Source organism: Canis lupus, chromosome X (assembly GCF_011100685.1).
Source record: "Canis lupus familiaris isolate Mischka breed German Shepherd chromosome X, alternate assembly UU_Cfam_GSD_1.0, whole genome shotgun sequence".
NCBI lineage: Eukaryota > Metazoa > Chordata > Mammalia > Carnivora > Canidae > Canis > Canis lupus.
The window spans coordinates 63,910,551-63,931,821 of record NC_049260.1 but is presented as its reverse complement, the minus strand read 5'-3'; the positions used below and the strand labels follow the sequence as shown (position 1 = coordinate 63,931,821).

The 21,271-nt window shown below is 37.7% G+C and overlaps 1 protein-coding gene across 1 annotated transcript; it reads left to right on the top strand.

Annotated features, from left to right (window-relative positions):
- Positions 1-15,562: 15,562 nt before the first annotated feature.
- Positions 15,563-20,721, top strand: LOC106558391 (40S ribosomal protein S27-like). The gene is made up of 2 exons (XM_038588808.1): positions 15,563-15,694; positions 20,342-20,721. Exon 2 carries the CDS (start codon positions 20,386-20,388, stop codon positions 20,719-20,721), a length of 336 nt encoding a protein of 111 aa, XP_038444736.1. The 5' UTR covers positions 15,563-15,694; positions 20,342-20,385.
- The last annotated feature ends 550 nt before the right edge of the window (positions 20,722-21,271 follow it).

Below are 21,271 nucleotides of genomic sequence, written 5' to 3'. Positions count from 1 at the left end.
CCTTCAAATTATCCTGAAAATCTATGAATTCGGCCTGAGATTTAAAGAGAGACCAGCTGGAATGCTACAGTGAGAAGAGTTCGCGCTTCTATCAAGGTAGGAAGACGGGGAAAAAGACATAAAGGAACAAAGGCCTCCAAGGGGGAGGGGCCCCGCGAGGAGCCGGGCTGAGGCCGGGGCGAGTGTCCCCAGGACAGGAGAGCCCCGTCCCGGAGGAGCAGGAGCTGCACCGACCTTCCCGGGGGAAAGGGGCTCGCGGGGAGTTGGAGCAGGACCCAGGAGGGCGGGGATGCCCTCGGGCTCCCGGGGACAGTAACAGCAACTGCGCGCCCAGGAGAGTGCGCCGAGCTAAGGGCTGCAGCGCGCACGGCGGGACCCGGCGGGACCCGGAGCAGCTGAAGGGGCTCGGGCGGCGGCTCCGCGGAGGGGGCTGCGCGGCCCCGGGAGCAGCTCGGAGGGGCTCGGGCAGAGGAAGAGGCTCCGTGCGGAGGGGCCTGCGCGGTTCCAGGAGCAGCTCGGAGGGGCTCGGGCGGCGGCTCCACGGAGGGGGCTGCGCGGCCCGGGAGCGCGAATCCACCAGCGCAGGCTCCGGAGCACAGGGCGCCGGGACACAGCCCAGGATCCGGCCTCCCCCGGGACAGGCAGAGGCCGGGAGGGCCCAGGACAGCGAGGACGCTCCTGCCCCAGCTGAGCAGATCAGCGGCCCCGCCCCGGAGCCTCCAGGCCCTGCAGACGGAGTTCCTGCCGGAGCTGAATCCAGGTTTCCAGAGCTGCCCCGCCACTGGGGCTGTTCCTCCTGCGGCCTCACGGGGTAAACAACCCCCACCGAGCCCTGCACCAGGCAGGGGCACAGCAGCTCCCCCAACTGCTAACACCTGAAAATCAGCACAACAGGCCCCTCCCCCAGAACACCAGCTAGACGGACAACTTCCAGGAGAAGCCAAGGGACTTAAAGTACACAGAATCAGAAGATACTCCCCAGTGGTTCTTTTTTTGTTTGTTTGTTTTTGTTTTTGTTTTGTTTTGCTTTTTGATTTGTTTCCTTCCCCCACCCCCTTTTTTTCTCCTTTCTTTTTCTTTCTCTTTTTCTTCTTTTTTTTTTTTTTCGTTTTTTTTTTCTTTTTCTTCCCCTTTTTTTTTTCTCTTTCTCTTTTCTTTCCTTCTTTCTCTCCTCTCTTTTTCTCTTTTTCCCAATACAACTTGCTTTTGGCCACTCTGCACTGAGCAAAATGACTAGAAGGAAAACCTCACCTCAAAAGAAAGAATCAGAAACAGTCCTCTCTCCCACAGAGTTACAAAATCTGGATTACAATTCAATGTCAGAAAGCCAATTCAGAAGCACTATTATACAGCTACTGGTGGCTCTAGAAAAAAGTATAAAGGACTCAAGAGACTTCATGACTGCAGAATTTAGAGCTAATCAGGCAGAAATTAAAAATCAATTGAATGAGATGCAATCCAAACTAGAAGTCCTAACGACGAGGGTTAACGAGGTGGAAGAACGAGTGAGTGACCTAGAAGACAAGTTGATAGCAAAGAGGGAAACTGAGGAAAAAAGAGACAAACAATTAAAAGACCATGAAGATAGATTAAGGGAAATAAACGACAGCCTGAGGAAGAAAAACCTACGTTTAATTGGGGTTCCCGAGGGCGCCGAAAGGGACAGAGGGCCAGAATATGTATTTGAACAAATTCTAGCTGAAAACTTTCCTAATCTGGGAAGGGAAACAGGCATTCAGATCCAGGAAATAGAGAGATCCCCCCCTAAAATCAATAAAAACCGTTCAACACCTCGACATTTAATTGTGAAGCTTGCAAATTCCAAAGATAAGGAGAAGATCCTTAAAGCAGCAAGAGACAAGAAATCCCTGACTTTTATGGGGAGGAGTATTAGGGTAACAGCAGACCTCTCCACAGAGACCTGGCAGGCCAGAAAGGGCTGGCAGGATATATTCAGGGTCCTAAATGAGAAGAACATGCAACCAAGAATACTTTATCCAGCAAGGCTCTCATTCAAAATGGAAGGAGAGATAAAGAGCTTCCAAGACAGGCAGCAACTAAAAGAATATGTGACCTCCAAACCAGCTCTGCAAGAAATTTTAAGGGGGACTCTTAAAATTCCCCTTTAAGAAGAAGTTCAGTGGAACAGTCCACAAAAACAAAGACTGAATAGATATCATGATGACACTAAACTCATATCTCTCAATAGTAACTCTGAATGTGAACGGGCTTAATGACCCCATCAAAAGGCGCAGGGTTTCAGACTGGATAAAAAAGCAGGACCCATCTATTTGCTGTCTACAAGAGACTCATTTTAGACAGAAGGACACCTACAGCCTGAAAATAAAAGGTTGGAGAACCATTTACCATTCGAATGGTCCTCAAAAGAAAGCAGGGGTAGCCATCCTTATATCAGATAAACTAAAATTTACCCCAAAGACTGTAGTGAGAGATGAAGAGGGACACTATATCATACTTAAAGGATCTATTCAACAAGAGGACTTAACAATCCTCAATATATATGCTCCGAATATGGGAGCTGCCAAATATACAAATCAATTATTAACCAAAGTGAAGAAATACTTAGATAATAATACACTTATACTTGGTGACTTCAATCTAGCTCTTTCTATACTCGATAGGTCTTCTAAGCAAAACATCTCCAAAGAAACGAGAGCTTTAAATGATACACTGGACCAGATGGATTTCACAGATATCTACAGAACTTTACATCCAAACTCAACTGAATACACATTCTTCTCAAGCGCACACGGAACTTTCTCCAGAATAGACCACATATTGGGTCACAAATCGGGTCTGAACCGATACCAAAAGATTGGGATTGTCCCCTGCATATTCTCGGACCATAATGCCTTGAAATTAGAACTAAATCACAACAAGAAGTTTGGAAGGACCTCAAACACATGGAGGTTAAGGAACATCCTGCTAAAAGATAAAAGGGTCAACCAGGAAATTAAGGAAGAATTAAAAAGATTCATGGAAACTAATGAGAATGAAGATACAACCGTTCAAAATCTTTGGGATGCAGCAAAAGCAGTCCTAAGGGGGAAATACATCGCAATACAAGCATCCATTCAAAAACTGGAAAGAACTCAAATACAAAAGCTAACCTTACACATAAAGGAGCTAGAGAAAAAACAGCAAATAGATCCTACACCCAAGAGAAGAAGGGAGTTAATAAAGATTCGAGCAGAACTCAACGAAATCGAGACGAGAAGAACTGTGGAACAGATCAACAGAACCAGGAGTTGGTTCTTTGAAAGAATTAATAAGATAGATAAACCATTAGCCAGCCTTATTAAAAAGAAGAGAGAGAAGACTCAAATTAATAAAATCATGAATGAGAAAGGAGAGATCACTACCAACACCAAGGAAATACAAACGATTTTAAAAACATATTATGAACAGCTATACGCCAATAAATTAGGCAATCTAGAAGAAATGGACGCATTCCTGGAAAGCCACAAACTACCAAAACTGGAACAGGAAGAAATAGAAAACCTGAACAGGCCAATAACCAGGGAGGAAATTGAAGCAGTCATCAAAAACCTCCCAAGACACAAGAGTCCAGGGCCAGATGGCTTCCCAGGAGAATTTTATCAAACGTTTAAAGAAGAAATCATACCTATTCTCCTAAAGCTGTTTGGAAAGATAGAAAGAGATGGAGTACTTCCAAATTCGTTCTATGAAGCCAGCATCACCTTAATTCCAAAACCAGACAAAGACCCCGCCAAAAAGGAGAATTACAGACCAATATCCCTGATGAACATGGATGCAAAAATTCTCAACAAGATACTGGCCAATAGGATCCAACAGTACATTAAGAAAATTATTCACCATGACCAAGTAGGATTTATCCCTGGGACACAAGGCTGGTTCAACACCCGTAAAACAATCAATGTGATTCATCATATCAGCAAGAGAAAAACCAAGAACCATATGATCCTCTCATTGGATGCAGAGAAAGCATTTGACAAAATACAGCATCCATTCCTGAGTAAAACTCTTCAGAGTGTAGGGATAGAGGGAACATTCCTCGACATCTTAAAAGCCATCTATGAAAAGCCCACAGCAAATATCATTCTCAATGGGGAAGCACTGGGAGCCTTTCCCCTAAGATCAGGAACAAGACAGGGATGTCCACTCTCACCACTGCTATTCAACATAGTACTGGAAGTCCTAGCCTCAGCAATCAGACAACAAAAAGACATTAAAGGCATTCAAATTGGCAAAGAAGAAGTCAAACTCTCTCTCTTCGCCGATGACATGATACTCTACATAGAAAACCCAAAAGTCTCCACCCCAAGATTGCTAGAACTCATACAACAATTCGGTAGCGTGGCAGGATACAAAATCAATGCCCAGAAGTCAGTGGCATTTCTATACACTAACAATGAGACTGAAGAAAGAGAAATTAAGGAGTCAATCCCATTTACAATTGCACCCAAAAGCATAAGATACCTAGGAATAAACCTCACCAAAGATGTAAAGGATCTATACCCTCAAAACTATAGAACACTTCTGAAAGAAATTGAGGAAGACACAAAGAGATGGAAAAATATTCCATGCTCATGGATTGGCAGAATTAATATTGTGAAAATGTCAATGTTACCCAGGGCAATATACACGTTTAATGCAATCCCTATCAAAATACCATGGACTTTCTTCAGAGAGTTAGAACAAATTATTTTAAGATTTGTGTGGAATCAGAAAAGACCCCGAATAGCCAGGGGAATTTTAAAAAAGAAAACCATATCTGGGGGCATCACAATGCCAGATTTCAGGTTGTACTACAAAGCTGTGGTCATCAAGACAGTGTGGTACTGGCACAAAAACAGACACATAGATCAGTGGAACAGAATAGAGAATCCAGAAGTGGACCCTGAACTTTATGGGCAACTAATATTTGATAAAGGAGGAAAGACTATCCATTGGAAGAAAGACAGTCTCTTCAATAAATGGTGCTGGGAAAATTGGACATCCACATGCAGAAGAATGAAACTAGACCACTCTCTTTCACCATACACAAAGATAAACTCAAAATGGATGAAAGATCTAAATGTGAGACAAGATTCCATCAAAATCCTAGAGAAGAACACAGGCAACACCCTTTTTGAACTCGGCCATAGTAACTTCTTGCAAGATACATCCACAAAGGCAAAAGAAACAAAAGCAAAAATGAACTATTGGGACTTCATCAAGATAAGAAGCTTTTGTACAGCAAAGGATACAGTCAACAAAACTCAAAGACAACCTACAGAATGGGAGAAGATATTTGCAAATGACATATCAGATAAAGGGCTAGTTTCCAAGATCTATAAAGAACTTATTAAACTCAACACCAAAGAAACAAACAATCCAATCATGAAATGGGCAAAAGACATGAACAGAAATCTCACAGAGGAAGACATAGACATGGCCAACATGCATATGAGAAAATGCTCTGCATCACTTGCCATCAGGGAAATACAAATCAAAACTACAATGAGATACCACCTCACACCAGTGAGAATGGAGAAAATTAACAAGGCAGGAAACCACAAATGTTGGAGAGGATGCGGAGAAAAGGGAACCCTCTTACACTGTTGGTGGGAATGTGAACTGGTGCAGCCACTCTGGAAAACTGTGTGGAGGTTCCTCAAACAGTTAAAAATAGACCTGCCCTAGGACCCAGCAATTGCACTGTTGGGGATTTACCCCAAAGATACAAATGCAATGAAACGCCGGGACACCTGCACCCCGATGTTTCTAGCAGCAATGGCCACTATAGCCAAACTGTGGAAGGAGCCTCGGTGTCCAACGAAAGATGAATGGATAAAGAAGATGTGGTTTATGTATACAATGGAATATTACTCAGCTATTAGAAATGACAAATACCCACCATTTGCTTCAACGTGGATGGAACTGGAGGGTATTATGCTGAGTGAAGTAAGTCAGTCGGAGAAGGACAAACATTATATGTTCTCATTCATTTGGGGAATATAAATAATAGTGAAAGGGAAAATAAGGGAAGGGAGAAGAAATGTGTGGGAAATATCAGAAAGGGAGACAGAACGTAAAGACTGCTAACTCTGGGAAACGAACTAGGGGTGGTAGAAGGGGAGGAGGGCGGGGGGTGGGAGTGAATGGGTGACGGGCACTGGGTATTATTCTGTATGTTAGTAAATTGAACACCAATAAAAAAAAAAATAAAATAAAAAAAATAAAACTTATCTCTGCACTTAACTTCTTCAATGTGACCTCTTCTTTCCCCTTAGTTGTGGAATCTGTCACTTGATTTATTCTACTTTGTATTTTCTATCTCTTTGTTGTACTTCTCACTGAGCTCATCCACTCTCCTCTCAAGTCTGGTGACTGTCTTTATGACCATTACTTTTCAACTATTAATCAAATACATTGCTTATCTCCATTTTTTTTAGTTATACTTCTGATGTTTTGTCTTTGTCATTTGTTTGGAACGAATTCCTCTATTTCCTCATTTTGGTTGATTTTCTGTGTTTGTTTCTATGAATTTGGCCAAAGAGCTACTTCTCCTAGCCTTGAAGAAATGGCCTTGTCCTAGAATGTCCTCTGTGTAGTTTGCATATGCCTGGTAGTTTTGACTGATTGTATCCTTAGTGGGTGTGAGCTGGATGTACCAGAGCAGTCTTCATCAGGGCTTCCCTTGTGGGATATTTGAAGTTAAAGCAGGCATAGACCAGGAGTTCCTGGGTTGCTTTACACAAGAGTCACTCTTGTGAAATGGCTGAAATCAAAACAGCCTTCAGCCAGTGATTCTGGGACCCCATTTGCAGGTCCCACGCTAGTAGGATAGCCTGAACTGAAGTGGCATGGTCCAATTGTACCCAGGGAACTTTGTGCAAGGACATCACTGTAGGATTGCTGGAGCAGAAGTGAGCATGAGCCAGAGCCTCTTTATGCACTCTGTATAAGGGCATCACTGGTGGGTTGGCAGGAGTTGAAGCAGGCATAGGCCAGGCTATCCCAATGTGATCTGTACAGGAAACACCCTAGCATGCATGATGCCTGCATTTGAAGAGGGTGTAAGCCAGGAACCTCAGGGCTCTACACAGGGGAGGCCTTGGCATCATAGCTGCAGTGGGTGTGAGTGGGTGTGATTTGGGATATCCTGGAGTGTTCCACACATTGGGTGCCCTTGGAGATCATCTAGAGCTACAGTGTGTGCAATTATTTTTCTTCCTGGTTTGCTTGAAGCTTGGCCACCATCATAAACAACACAGTAACTATCTGGACCATGAAATTCATGATCAACTGACAACTTCAGTGGAAACAAATAGTCATTGATTTTCTTCACCCCCGAAAGATAACAATACAGAATACAGAATATGGGGGAAACTAGCCAAAATGTACAAGACTACACCAGATGTCATTGATGTATTTGGATTTGAAACCCATTTTGGTGGTGGCAATATGACTGTCTTTGGCATGATTCATAATTACTTAGATTATGCAAAGAAAATGAATGCAAACATAGACTTGCAAGACATGGCCTCTATGAGAAGAAAAAGACCTCAAGAAAACAGTGAAAGGAATGCAAGAATGAAAAAATTCAGGGAGACTGCAAAAAAAAAAAAAAACAATGTTGATACTGGCAAATAGTGACCTGGAGTTGGGCAACAGAAGAAGTAAAGATTCTGAAGTGATTTTATCTGCTGTGATTTGTGCAGATTTTTCCAGAGAGAATTAATAAATGAAAAAAATTTATATGAAAAAGGTAAAAGAAAAAAATAAAATACTTGCATGTGGAGAGTGTTTTAAAGTTTTTCATGCTGTGTCAATTTGGTAAGATGGCTGGAGTTGTAATGAGTTTGTCTGGCTGTTTTCTGGTATGCACCACAATGGGGTAGCCTCAGTTGGATGGGTAAAGCTTAGACAAGTGCAGGTGGGGAGCGGGTCACCTTGAGGGGATTGTTGAGGCTGACATGAGCTATGGGCCTAAGACTCACTATGGCAGCTACATGGCTCAGACACCCATACCCTGCTCCTACCTGTGCCATCAAGGTGGAAGGGAATATAAATAATGGTGATTACCATCTTCTCTGATCTGGACAAAATGCCAGCAGTTCCCCTGATTTTTGGAAGATGCTGCCGTGCTTTTTCCTTTATAATTTAGTTGTTCCTTTAAACCATTTCTTTTTCTTCTGTGCCCCAGGTTTGCTAGGGCTTGTATGGCTTAGGGGTCCTGGGTTCACTGAAACAGTAGGCTGGATAAGGATGTAAACAATGTTTTTTTTTTTTTTTTTTCAGCCATTCCAATCACCATGAGCATTCCCACAGGATTCCTGCCATTTTGTAGAGGAGTTAGTTCCTTTAAATTATAGTCCCTCTTTTGAAACATGCCTTTTTTTCTGTGCTTCAGGGTGAAGGAATTTGTTCTCAGTCTCTCAATACTCTGCCTTCTCATTACAGTTTGCAGCCTTGGGGTGTGGTTCCCATGATAATCATATCTCTGTCTCTCCTGCCATTTTCTAAGTGTCCCCTTTATTCTTTGTTGTGCACAAACTGTTCTGTCAGCCATTGGTTCTTCTTCTGAAGGAGTTCTTCTATATGTAGGAGTAGATTTTGTGTTTCTCTTGATGAGGTGAGTTCAAAGTCTTCCTACATCTTCCTTTTGAGAACTTCTCTCCTCTCAGATTCACATTTTTTTAACCAATTAATTCTTAGATGGATACTTAAGTTTCTTTCATATCTTGGTTATTGTAATAATGCTGCAATTAACATGAGGATGAAAGTATCCTTCTGAGTTAGTAATTTCTTATACTTTGCAATTGGTGTACTATTTGGTAGTTTTATTTTCAGGAAATTTCATACCATTGTCCAAAGTGGCTGCACTAATTAGCATTCCCACCAACAGTGTATAAGTGTTGTCTTTTCTCCATATCTTTGCCTACCATTGTCATCCCTTGTCTTTAATAATAGCCATTGTTAATAGGTGTGAGATGATATCTCATTGTGTTTCTGATTTACATTTTCAGGATAAATAGTAGTTTTGAGCATCTTTTTTAATGTATCTGCGGGCTATCTGCATTTCTTCTTTGGAAAAACACCTATTCAGTTCCTCCATCTATTATTTAATTGGATTGTTTGAGTTTTTGCTGTTGAGTTTTTTTTTTTATTTTTTTATTTTTTTGCTGTTGAGTTTTAATATAAGAATTGCAAGTACTTTCTACCATTTGGTAAGTTGACTTTTCCCTTGGTTGATTGTTTCCTTTGCTGTATAAAACTTTTTAGTTTGATGTAGTCCCAGTTGTTGATTTTTGCTTTCATGGCCTTCACTTTTGGTATAAAATCCAAAATATCATCACCAAGACTGATGTCAAAGGGCTTACCACATATGTTTTCTTCTAGAAAGTTTGTGGTTTCAGGCCTTATATTTAAGCCTTTTATCCATTTTAAGTAAATATCTGTGTATGTTGTAAGATAGTTACCCTGTTTTATTCTTTTCCATGTGGCTATTCAGTTTATTAAAATACTGTTCTTTCCCCATTGTGTTTTCTTTGCTCCTTTGCTCCTTTATTTTAAATTGACTGGTCATATATGTGTGGGTTTATTTCTGGGCCATCTATTATTTTCCATTAAATCTATATGTCTTTTTTTTTTAGGCCAGTGCCACACTGTTTTTATTACTATAGATTTGTAATATTGTTTATTATCAGGGAGCTTGTTTTGTTCTTTCTGTATATTTATTTTATTATTTGAGGTCTTTTGTGGTTCCACACAAATTTTGGGATTGTCCATTCTATTTCTGTGAACAAATCCATTGGATTTTCTTAGCAAATATATTGAATCTGTAGATGGCTTTGTGTGTAGCATGGGCACAATAAGGATAGTATCTATTTTAGTCCATGACCATGAAGTTCATTCCATTTATTTGTATCTTCTTCATTTTTTTCATCAGTGTCTTATAGTTTTCTGTATAAAGATCTTTCACCTCCTTGGTTAAATTTATTTCTAGATATGCTGTCATTTTTAATATAAATTATAAATGAGATTATTTTCTTAATCTCTCTTTGTGATATTTGTTGTTAATATACATAAGCACAACTGAATTTTTGTAAATTAATTATGCACCCTTCAACTTTATTGAATTTATTCGATCTAACAGATTTTGGTGGAGTATTTAGGGTTTTCTATATATAATACATTTTTTGCAAATGCTGATAATTTTATTTCTTCAGTTCCAATTTGTAAGCCTTTTATATCTGTCTTGCATAATTGCTCCGGCTAGGACTTCCAATATTAAGTTGAATAAAAGTGGGGAGAGTGGGCATCCTTGTCTTGTTCCTGATCTTAGAGGAAGATTTTTCAGAGATTCATCATTGAGTATGATGTTGGTACAAAATTGTCATATATAGTCTTTATTACATTGAAATACATTTTATCTATACAAATTTTTTTGTGTTTTAATCATAAATGGATGTTGAATTTTATCAAGTACTTTTACTACATTTATTGAGATAATTATATGATTTTTACTTAGTTCATGTGGTACATCACACTGATTGATATGCTGTTGCTGAGCCATCCTTAAACCCCTGAATATACCCACTTGATCATGATATATGATCTTTTTAGTGTATAATTGAGTTTGATTTGCTAATATTTGATTACTGATTTTTGCTTCTGTGTTCATCAGACATATGGCTTATAATTTTTTTTTCTTCTGATATCCTTCTCTTGTTTTGATATCATGTTAGAGCTGGAGTTTATAGTTTAGAAGTGATCTCTCTCTTGATTTTTTTTCAAAGATTTTGAGGATTAGTATTAATTCTTCTTTAAATGTGTGGCAGAGGGGCATCTGGTTGGTGTAGTCAGTTAAGCATCCAACTCTGAGTTTAGGCTCATGTGATTATCTCACAGGGTCATGAGATCAAGCCCTGCATTCAAGCTCCAAGCTCAGTGTGAAGTCTACTTAAACGATTCTCTCCATGGATTCCTGGGTGGCTCAGCTGTCTAGCACTGGCCTTCAGCCTGGAGTCCCAGGATTGAGTCCCACATCCGACTCCCTGCATGGAGCCTGCTTCTCCCTCTGCCTGTGTCTCTGCCTCTCTCCCTCTGTGTGTCTCTCATAAATAAATAAATAACATCTTTTAAAAAAAGAGAGATTCTCTCCTCCTCTCTCTCTACCCCTCTTGCTCATGAGTGCACTCTCTCTCTCTCTCTTTTTCAAATAATCTTTAAATAAGTAAGTAAGTAAATAAATAAATAAATAAATAAGTGATAGAATTCACCAGTGAAAGCCATCTTGTCTTTAAATATATTTTGTTGTTGTTGGGAGCCTTTTGGTTATTAATTCCATCTTTTTACTAGTAATTGGTCTGTCCAAATTTTCTATTTATTCATGATTTAGTCATTAGATTATAGGTATCTAGGAATGTATCCATTTCTTCTGGCATGTAATTGTTCATAGCAGTCTCATATGATCTTTTGTATTTCTATGGTATCAGTTACAATGTCTCCCCTTTCATTATTTTATTTGTTTAAATTTTTTCCAACTTGGTTATATTTTCAAAAAACAATTTTTTTTCATTTTATTGATCTTTTTTCTTATCTTTTAAGCTGTGATTTCTTTCTTTGTCTTTCTTTCTTTCTTTCTTTCTTTCTTTTCTTTCTTCTTTCTTCTTTCTTCTTTCTTTCTTTTTTGAAAGAGAGAGAAAACATGAGTAGGGGGAGGGGAAGAGGGAGAGAGAGAATCTTAAGCAGCCTCCATGCTCAGCATAAAGCCTTATGCAGGGCTAGATCTCACAACCCTGAGATCATGACCTGAGGTGAAATCAAGAGATGGACACCCTACTGACTGAGCCACCCAGGTGCCCCTGATTCATTTATTTCAGATCTTTGTTATTCCCTTCTTTCTACTAATTCTGGGCTTAGTTTGTTCTTTTTCTAGTTCCTTGAGGCATAACACTATTTTTTTATAGAAATATTTCTTTTTTCTTAACGTAGGCATTTATCAGTATGAACTTTTGTCTTAGAACGTCCTTTGCTATATTCCACAACTTTTGGCATGGTGTGTTTCCATTTTCATTTATCTCAAGGTATATTTTTAATTTCTCTTTTGACTTTTTGTTTGAATTATTGGTAATTCAATAGCATGTTGCTTAATCTACAAAATTTTTTTTAATTTTTCAATTTTCTTCTCATAATTGATTTCTAGATCAACACTGCTATGATCAGAAGAGATATTTGTATGATTTTAGTGTTCTTAAATGTATTGATATGTGGCTTTATGTATGATATCTCTTGGAGAATGTTCCATGTTCACTTGAGAAGAATGTGGGTTTTTTTGTTTTTGTTTTTTGTTTTTTGTTTTTTGCTTTAGTATGGAATGTTGTGTGTATGTCTATTAAGTTATCTGGTCTAAATGTTGTTTAGAGCCAATGTTTTTATTGATTTTCTGTCTGAATGATCTATGTGTTGATAAAAGTGGGATATTCACATTCCCTATTATTATTGTATTGCCATATTTCTTTTCTCTTTTTAGGTCTGTTAATATTTGATTTCTATATTTAGGTGCTCCTACTGGGTGTGTAAATATTTGAAAATGTTATAGCCTCTTGATAGATTGATTCCATGCTCAGTATGTACTGATATTTTTTTGTCTAGTATTACATTCTTTGTTTTAAAGTTTATTTTGTCTGACAGAATTATAAGCTACCTCAGCTTACATTTAAATTCTTTTTTTAAAGTTATTTTGGTTTTATCTACTACTAAATTTTCTCTTATTTTTTCACTATGTTTTGGTATTTTATGATCAAGACTTAAAACAAACTACAAGAGCCCACAGTTCTTTTTAAGATGTGTATTTATTAATTCTATTATGTGGGAGATTATGGTACTTTGCAAGAAGAATGAGATATAGATGCTCCCAAAAAATGTTTGTAGCAGGTGGATCTTATGAATGGAGGATTTTGCATTTTTTTCACTTTTGCAAGTCTTTAATATATAATTTTTAAAATAACATTTTATTTACTTATTAATGACAGACACAGAGAGAGAGAGAGAGAGAGAGACAGAGAGAGACAGAGACAGAGAGGCAGAGACACAGACAGAGGGAGAAGCAGGCTCTATGCACGGAGCCCAACGTGGGACTTGATCCTGGGTCTCCAGGATCAGGCCCTGGTCTGAAGGCAGCACTAAACCGTTGAGCCACCTGGGCTGCCCTATATATAAACTTTATTCTAATCTATTTATATTTAGACATAGTTTATTAATTCGATTTGTTTAATACAAATTGGGCCTTCAATGCCTTTTACTGAAATCTACTTACTGAACCTTTTTATCTCCAAAAAATGTTGAGCACTCCAGGCAATCCTACAGTTTAAAAATTCAAATTCTTGGTTTTCAATAACGATAGCATTGCCCCTTTGTGACCTCATCCCCTGCCTTCTTTTTTTTTTCTGCCTGCTTCTTCTGATGCTTCCATTCACCCTCCCAGTCACAAGGAGTACTTGAGCATTTGCACCTAAATGCTTCTTTACTATATATGCAATCAGAACTAAATAGAACTGAAAGGAAAATAACAAATGGACAGCTGTGAGAACATTTTGGTGTGAAATATATATGTTAAGATGTGTCTATTCATGGGGACATACAAGACCTATTTTCTGTAAATTAGGAGATTCTTTCTTTTCTCCAAAAAGAGAAAATAACTCTTTATTGCTATTCTTACACTCTTGGAGTATCTCATGTCACAACAACCTTACAGGTTAAGTTTAGTTTGGAGAAGTATTTGGTATAAAGGGTTAGAAATACAGACAAACTATCATTGGCATGAAAGCAAAATATTTTTATTCTTTAAAACCCTTTCCCCTTAATAACTAATATCACAAATGCTTTAAATTATTGTGTATTTAATTGTATTGTACAATTATAATATATTAAATGCTTTACAAGACATATATTAGGGATACCTGAGTGGCTCAGTGTTTGAGCGTCTGCCTTCTGCTCAGAGAGTGATCATGAGGTCCGGGGATCTGGTCCCGCATTGGGCTGTCTGTGGGGAGCCAGCTTCTGTGTTTCTCTACCAATCTCTCTTTGTCTCTCATGAATAAAAAAATAAATAAATAAATAAAATAAATTATTTCATTCAATCCTAACTAAAGGTTACTAGCATCTCAGGAAAACTCTGGAAGATAGGAAAATGAAAGACCCATAACTCTCTCCTGAATATAGACACAAAACACCTAAACAAATGGTTAGCAAATGAAATTAAACGGGGCAGAAAAAAGCAAGCTTCAGTGGTTGCTGGGTTTATTGCTGGAAGGCAAGACTGTTTTCCTCCTGGAACATACATTAGCATTGTGGAGGCCGAGAAAATTAAGGCCATTCCACCTTAAGTTCAGAGTTAGCACAAATACAGCCATCTCAGGCCCCTGTGAATAAGAGCTGAAATTTACCTTGCTTCAGTTACAGGACAAAACAGCTTACAGTTTAACACCCTAGAAAGCCCCTTATTAGAATGAGAACAGAGCTCAAGCCAGTGGCAGGAAGCCCCATATTAGATGAGATCAGGCGCGTTCACGGTGGTATAGCCGTAGACAAGCCCCATATTAGAATGAGAACAGAGCTTAATGCCCTTGAGAGCCCCATATCAGAATGTAAACAGAACTTGAGAAATTCCTCCACCCCTTCTGGTGGTCCCCTAGACCAGCCCATAAAACTAAGCTGGAACCCACCTCGGGGTCCAAGTCCCTGCTCCACTGTGTTGGGTATACTTGGATCCAAGCTCAAGCTTGTAAATAAACCCTCGTGTGTTTGCATCCGCATCGGCTCCTTGGTGGTTTATCGAATACGTAGTCTTGGGTACAAAAAGCACAATGCAATACACGAACAGCAAAAACCAGGGTAAGTCACAGGGCCATTGTAATAATCGGGTTGAAGTTGGTAACTATTCATGGTAAACCATATCAGCAAATTCAGTTAAGAGGAACCTTCTTTAACTTCATAAAGGGTATCTGCCAAAAACAAAAACAACCAAACAAAACAAAAATGAACACAGTGTTGTATTTATGATGATGTAAACAGCCCTTTATTTTCAACAGTTTAAATTAAGACAAGGGTCTCCACTCTGTATTCAAGAACATACTGGAGGGCCTGAAAAATGACAGTAAATATAATAAATATAAATTTTGCTTAGACAAAAGTGACATTGTCATTGTTCATAGTTGACATGATTTCTGACAGAATATCCATAATGATGTAAAATATTGAGAACTCATAAGTGTATAACAGTCAAGTTACTGGACATTAGAGAAGAATCAAATCACCTATAGTTAGGTGTAATAACAAATCAATTAGAAAAAGTGATTTTTAAAAAAGAAAAATATATTTAAAATACCATAAGAATAGTGTCAAGAGTATCAAGGGTGCCTGGCTGGCTCAGTTGGTGGATGACTGTTGATCTTGTGGTTGTGAGTTCAAGTCTCAAGTTGGATGTAGAGATTATTTAAACATAAAAAATCTTTAGAAAAAAAAAGAACATGAAAACCCATTGAGTAAACCTAACAATAGGTATGCTATTGATTTTATTTTATTTTATTTTAGGTACTACACATAAAACTTAAACCTTACTGTTGGAAGTCAAAGGATGCACTATTTGGAGAGAAATACATTTCTTTTGGATTGGAAGACTCATTATTAAGACATTATTGTAAGTTGCCAGAATAATTATTGCATCACTTAAATCTAAGTAATTTTTTTATTTAATTAAAAAAAAAACCTGTTACTTTTGGGGGAAATTCAGACACTGATAATAAATAGCACGGGATACCAAAAATAAATAAATACATAAATAACAATTTAATAAAAATGAAATTGTACTATTACATAGACTCAGTAAAAAAATATTTTAAAAGTTGGTTCCAATATTTCTCCCAAAGATAGAACTGTGTTTACTTAGGAAAATTCCTTGACAGGTTTAGTGGTAGAAAGCTAAACCCTAAAAATAAGTAGAAAAAACAAGCATTTTTTTCTTAAAAAATTACCAGTATTTTGAGGACAGGGCACAAGAGAGGAAAAGAGTTAGTGAAGAGAGACTTGAGATTAGGCAATAAAATCAGAGTCTGACGCTGGGTGACAAGTAAAATGTCCAATGAGGAAATTTTGTGACAGGAATAATAACAAATCTGGTAGAGAATGAAAATATTTTCAATTCACTTTTAAGTTGTTTGCTACACTTCAGTAAATATTCTCCTCTTTTACGTTAAAAAGCATAGGAATTTCAGTACAGACTAGCAGGGGGCCACATTGTGGAGAGAAGTGACAACATATTTCAAAAAGTGAGATGATCTGAAAATTGAACAAATCCAGTTGAAGGAATGCAGAAGAAGGACTAAGACAAATGTAAGAAACATGAGAGTACCTGGAATATGTAGAAAAAATGACTGAGGGACGCCTGGGTGGCTCAGCGGTTGAGTGTCTGCCTAGGCTCAGGGTGTGATCCCAGAGTCCCAGGATCGAGTCCCACATCCGGCTTCCTGCAAGGAGCCTGCTTCTCCCTCTTCCTGTCTCTGCCTCTGTGTGTATGTGTGTATCTCTCATGGATAAATAAATAAAATCTTTTTAAAAAGGAATAAAAGATGGAATCCCTGAATGAAGATTTGAATCAATGTCATTTAAATTCAGTGGAAATATTGACCACAGCTGTTACAAATACATATGAGAAAATTTACACTTAGTTTAATCTAATGCCCTTGAACCAATCCACTATATCTTTGTGTTTTCAGTCATATTTTTGTGGCTTTAATCTCCGTGCTTCTCTTTTTCTTGTCCTCTGACAGTTTGCTTTTATTCCTCTTCAATTTTCTGATAATCCTTTAGGTCTCTTTTGGGAGCTAATTTTAGGGTGACTATGATATCTATAATTTCTTTCAGCTTTTGATGAATTGTTTGTTAAGATTATCACACTTTTTGAGTGATTTCTCTTACAGTGCATGGTCTCCTTTGCTTTTATTTTCTTATGCTTCTTTCCTCCAGTGCCTTTGCAGTTTAATATCACTGACCCTTGGCTTCCTCATCTGTTCAATAATAATATCTACCTCTCAGTTTCACTATGAATGAGATAATTTATAAGAAAATATTTAAGGGATATTTAAAAGATTTTAGCCACAGGTACACAATGTTAGTTTCCTTCTTCTGGGAAGCTTGTTCTAGCTTTTTTTTATTACTTTTTTAAACTTAATTACAAATCATTTTGTTGTGTCAAAATATATATAACATAACATTTATCACTTGAACCATTTGTAAGTGTATAATTCAGTCAGTAGCACTCAATATATTTCACAGTGTTGTACAACAATCTCTACCATCTATATTCAAAAGTTTTCATCACTTTAATAAAAATATTATATTCATAAAAAATAATTCCCTCTTCCCTGATCCTCCCAGGCTCCTGAATCCTCTATTTGACTTTATCATTCTATGAATTTTCCATTTTAGAAACCTCAATTAAGTGGAATTACACAATATAATTTTTTTCTGTGTCTGGAATATTTAACAAAGCACAATGTTTTCAAGGATTATCCATGTTATAGCATGTATCAAAATGTTATTCCTTTATAAAACTGAATATTATTCCATTATATATATATGTAATATATATATATTATATATATATAATATTTTGTTCATCCATTTATTTATCTGTTAATGGGTACTTGGGTTGTTTCGATCTTTTGGTTATTGTGAATAATGCTGCTATTATTAACATAGGTGTGCACATGTCTGTTTGAGTTCTTGTTTTATACCCCTTTGAATTTACATACCTAGGACTATAATTGCCTGGCCATATGGTTGTTTTATGTTTAATCTTTTGTCAAACTGCCTTCCACAGTGGCAGCATAATTTTACATTTTACACTTTACATTTCCAAAGCAATGCACAAGTTTTCCAATTTCTCCACATCTTAAATACTTTATTATTATCATTATTATTTTTATAGATGTACTATTAGATATGAAGTGGTACTGCTCTATGGTTTTGGCTTGCTTTTTCTGATGACTAATGGTGTTGGGCAACCTTTCCTATGTTTGCTGGTCATTGTATCTTTCCTGTCGATAATGTTTATTCAGATATTTTGCCTATTTTTAATAGGACTAATTTCTGTTGAGTTTTAGTAGGATTCTGTTTTTTTTAAGATTTTATTTATTCATGAGAGACACAGAGAGAGAGAGAGAGAGAGAGAGAAGCAGAGGCACAGACAGAGGGAGAAGCAGGCTGTATGCAGGGAGCCTGATGTGGGACTTGATCCCGGGTCTCCAGGATCAGACCCTGGGCTGAAGGTGGTGCTAAACTGCTGAACCACCTGGGCTCCCTGAGTTTTAGTAGTTTTAAAATATTTAGGATATTAATCCCTTATTAAATGTATATTTGCCAATACATTCTTAAACTGTGTAAGTTGGCTTTATGCTTTCCTTTTTATGGATTAACTTTATTTATTTACATTTTTATTTCAATACCAGTTAATTAACATGCAGTGTAATATTAGTTTAAGGTGTACAATATAGTGATTCAACACTTCCATACATCAGCCAATGTTCATCACAAAAAGTACGCTCCTTAATCCCTGTATCTTATTTAACCCATCCCCACATCTATCTCTCCTCTGGTAACCATCAATTTCTTCTTTTCAAGAGACTATCTTGATTTGCCTCACTCTCTCTTTTTTCTCCTTTGCTCATTTGTTTTGTTTCTTAATTTCCACATATGAGTGAAATTGTATGTTATTTGTCTTTCTCTGACTAACATATTTCACTTAGCTTTTGTTTTTAGATTTTATTTATTTATTCATGAGAGACATACACAGAGGGGCGGGGGCAGATACACAGGCAGAGGGAAAAGCAGGCTCCACACAGGGAGCCCAATGTGGGACTTGATCCCAGGACTCCAGGATCATGCCTTGGGTCCAAAGCAGGCACTAAACCACTGAGCCACCCAGGGGTCCACTTCACTTAGCTTTATACTAACTAGCTGTATCCAAGTCATTACGGATGGAAAGATTTCATTCATTTTTTGGCTGAATAATATTCTATTATATGTGTACATTAAATCTTCTTGTAAAGATTTTATTTATTTATGAGAGAGAGAGAGAGAGAGAGAGGCAGAGACATTGGCAGAGGGAGAAGCAGGCTCCATGCAGGAAGCCTGATGTAGGAATGTAGGATTCGATCCTTTGGACTCTGAGGTCACACCCTGAGCCAAAGGCAGATGCTCAACCGCTGAGCCACCCAGGAGTCTCTGTACATCAAATCTTTATGCACTCAACTGTTGATGGACACTTGGGCTGCTTAAATATCTTGGCTGTAGTAAATAATGCTGGAATAAACATAGGGGATCATGGATCCCTTTGAATTAATATTTTTGTATTCTTTGGGTAAATATCCAAGTAGGACAACTGCTAGATCATAGGGTAGTTTTATTTTTAACTTTTTGAGGAATCTCCAAATTGTTGTCCAGAGTGGCTGCACCAGTTTTCATTCCCACCAAAAGTGCATGAAGGTTCCTTTTCCACCACATCTTCACTAACAATTCTTAGTTTTTGTATTGTTGACTGTAGCCATTCTGACAGGTATGAGGTGATATCTCATTGTAGTTCTGATTTGCATTTCCCTAATAGTAAGTGATGTTTAGCATCACTTCCTGTGTTTTTTGGCCATCTGTATGACTTTGGAGAAATGTCTGTTCATGTGTTCTGCTGATTTTTAAATATTGGATATTGAGTTTTATAAGTTCTTTTTTGAGTTTTATAAGTTCATTATATACACTATATTTATTAACACTATATCACATATATCATTTGAAAATATCTTCTCCCATCTTGTAAGATGCCTTTTAGTTTTCTTGTTGGTTTCCTTAGCTATACAGAAATTTTTATTTTTATATACTCCCAATAATATATATTTTGCTTTTCTTTCCCTACCTCAGAGGAGCTATCTAGAAAAAAAGTTGCTATGGCCAGTGTCAAAGAGGTTACTGCCAAAAAATAAATAAATATAAATATAAATAAATAAATAAAGAGGTTACTGCCTTGTGTGCTTAAGAGTTTTAATGGATTGATGTCTCATTTTAGATTTTTAAAACATTTTGAATTTGTTTTGGTGTATGGTATAAGAAAATGGTCCAGTATCATTCTCCTGCATGTTACTGTCCAGTTTTCCCAACACCATATGTTGAAGAGACTGTCCTTTTCCCACTGGACATTGTTTCTTCTTTGTCAAAGATTAATTGACCATATATTTGTGGATTCATTTCTGGTTGTTTATTCTTTTCTATTGATCCATGTGTCTATTTTTTGTGACAGTACCATATTTGCCTTTCCAGCGGTGATGACCTCCCTACAAGAACATGCCCCTTGCGAAGGATCTCCTGCGCCTGCCCCTGGAAGAGGAGAAGAGGAAGCACAAGAAGAAACACCTGGTGCAGAGCCCCAACTCCTACTTCATCAACGTGAAATGCCCAGGATGCTACAAAATCACCACCGTCTTCAGCCATGCACAGATAGTAGTTCTGTGTGTCAGCTGCTCTACCATCCTCTGCCAGCCCACGGGAGGAAAAGCAAGGCTTACAGAAGGATGCTCTTCAGGTGGAAGCAGCACTAAAAGCTCCCTGAATCAAGATGAGTGGGACACTATCCCAATAAACAGATTTTGGATAAAAAAAATAAAAATAATGAAAAAATAAATTCCAGATTTGTGATACCTCCGGCTTTGCTTTTCTTTTTCAAGACTGCTTTGGCAATTCAGGGTCTCCTGTGATTCCATATAAATTTGAGTATTGTTTGATTTAGCTCTGTGAAAAATGCTGGGGGTGATTTGAAAGGGATTGCATTAAATGTGTAGATTGCTCTGGGTAGTATAGACATTTTAAAAATATTTGTTCTTCTAATCCATAAGCATGGATTGTATTTCCATTTCTTTGTGTCCAGTTCAATATCATGCATCACTCTTACATATTTTCAGACTATAGGTCTTTTACCTTTTTGGTAAGGTTCATTCCTAGGTATCTTATTATTTTTGCTACAATTATAAGTGAGATTGTATTCTTAATTTCTCTTTCTGTTGCTTCATTATGGGTTTATAGAAATGTAACAGATTTCTGTACATTGATTTTGTATCCTGTGCATTTACTGAATTCATTTATCAGCTCTAGCAGTTTTTAGGTGGATCTTTCAGGCTTTCTATATAGAGTATCATGTAATCCGCAAATATGGAAAGTTTTACTTCTTCCTTAC

What these genes read in the sequence shown, in the direction of transcription:
- LOC106558391 (XM_038588808.1), top strand. Translation starts at nt 20,386, where the DNA reads ATGCCCCTTGCGAAGGATCTCCTGCGCCTGCCCCTGGAAGAGGAGAAG.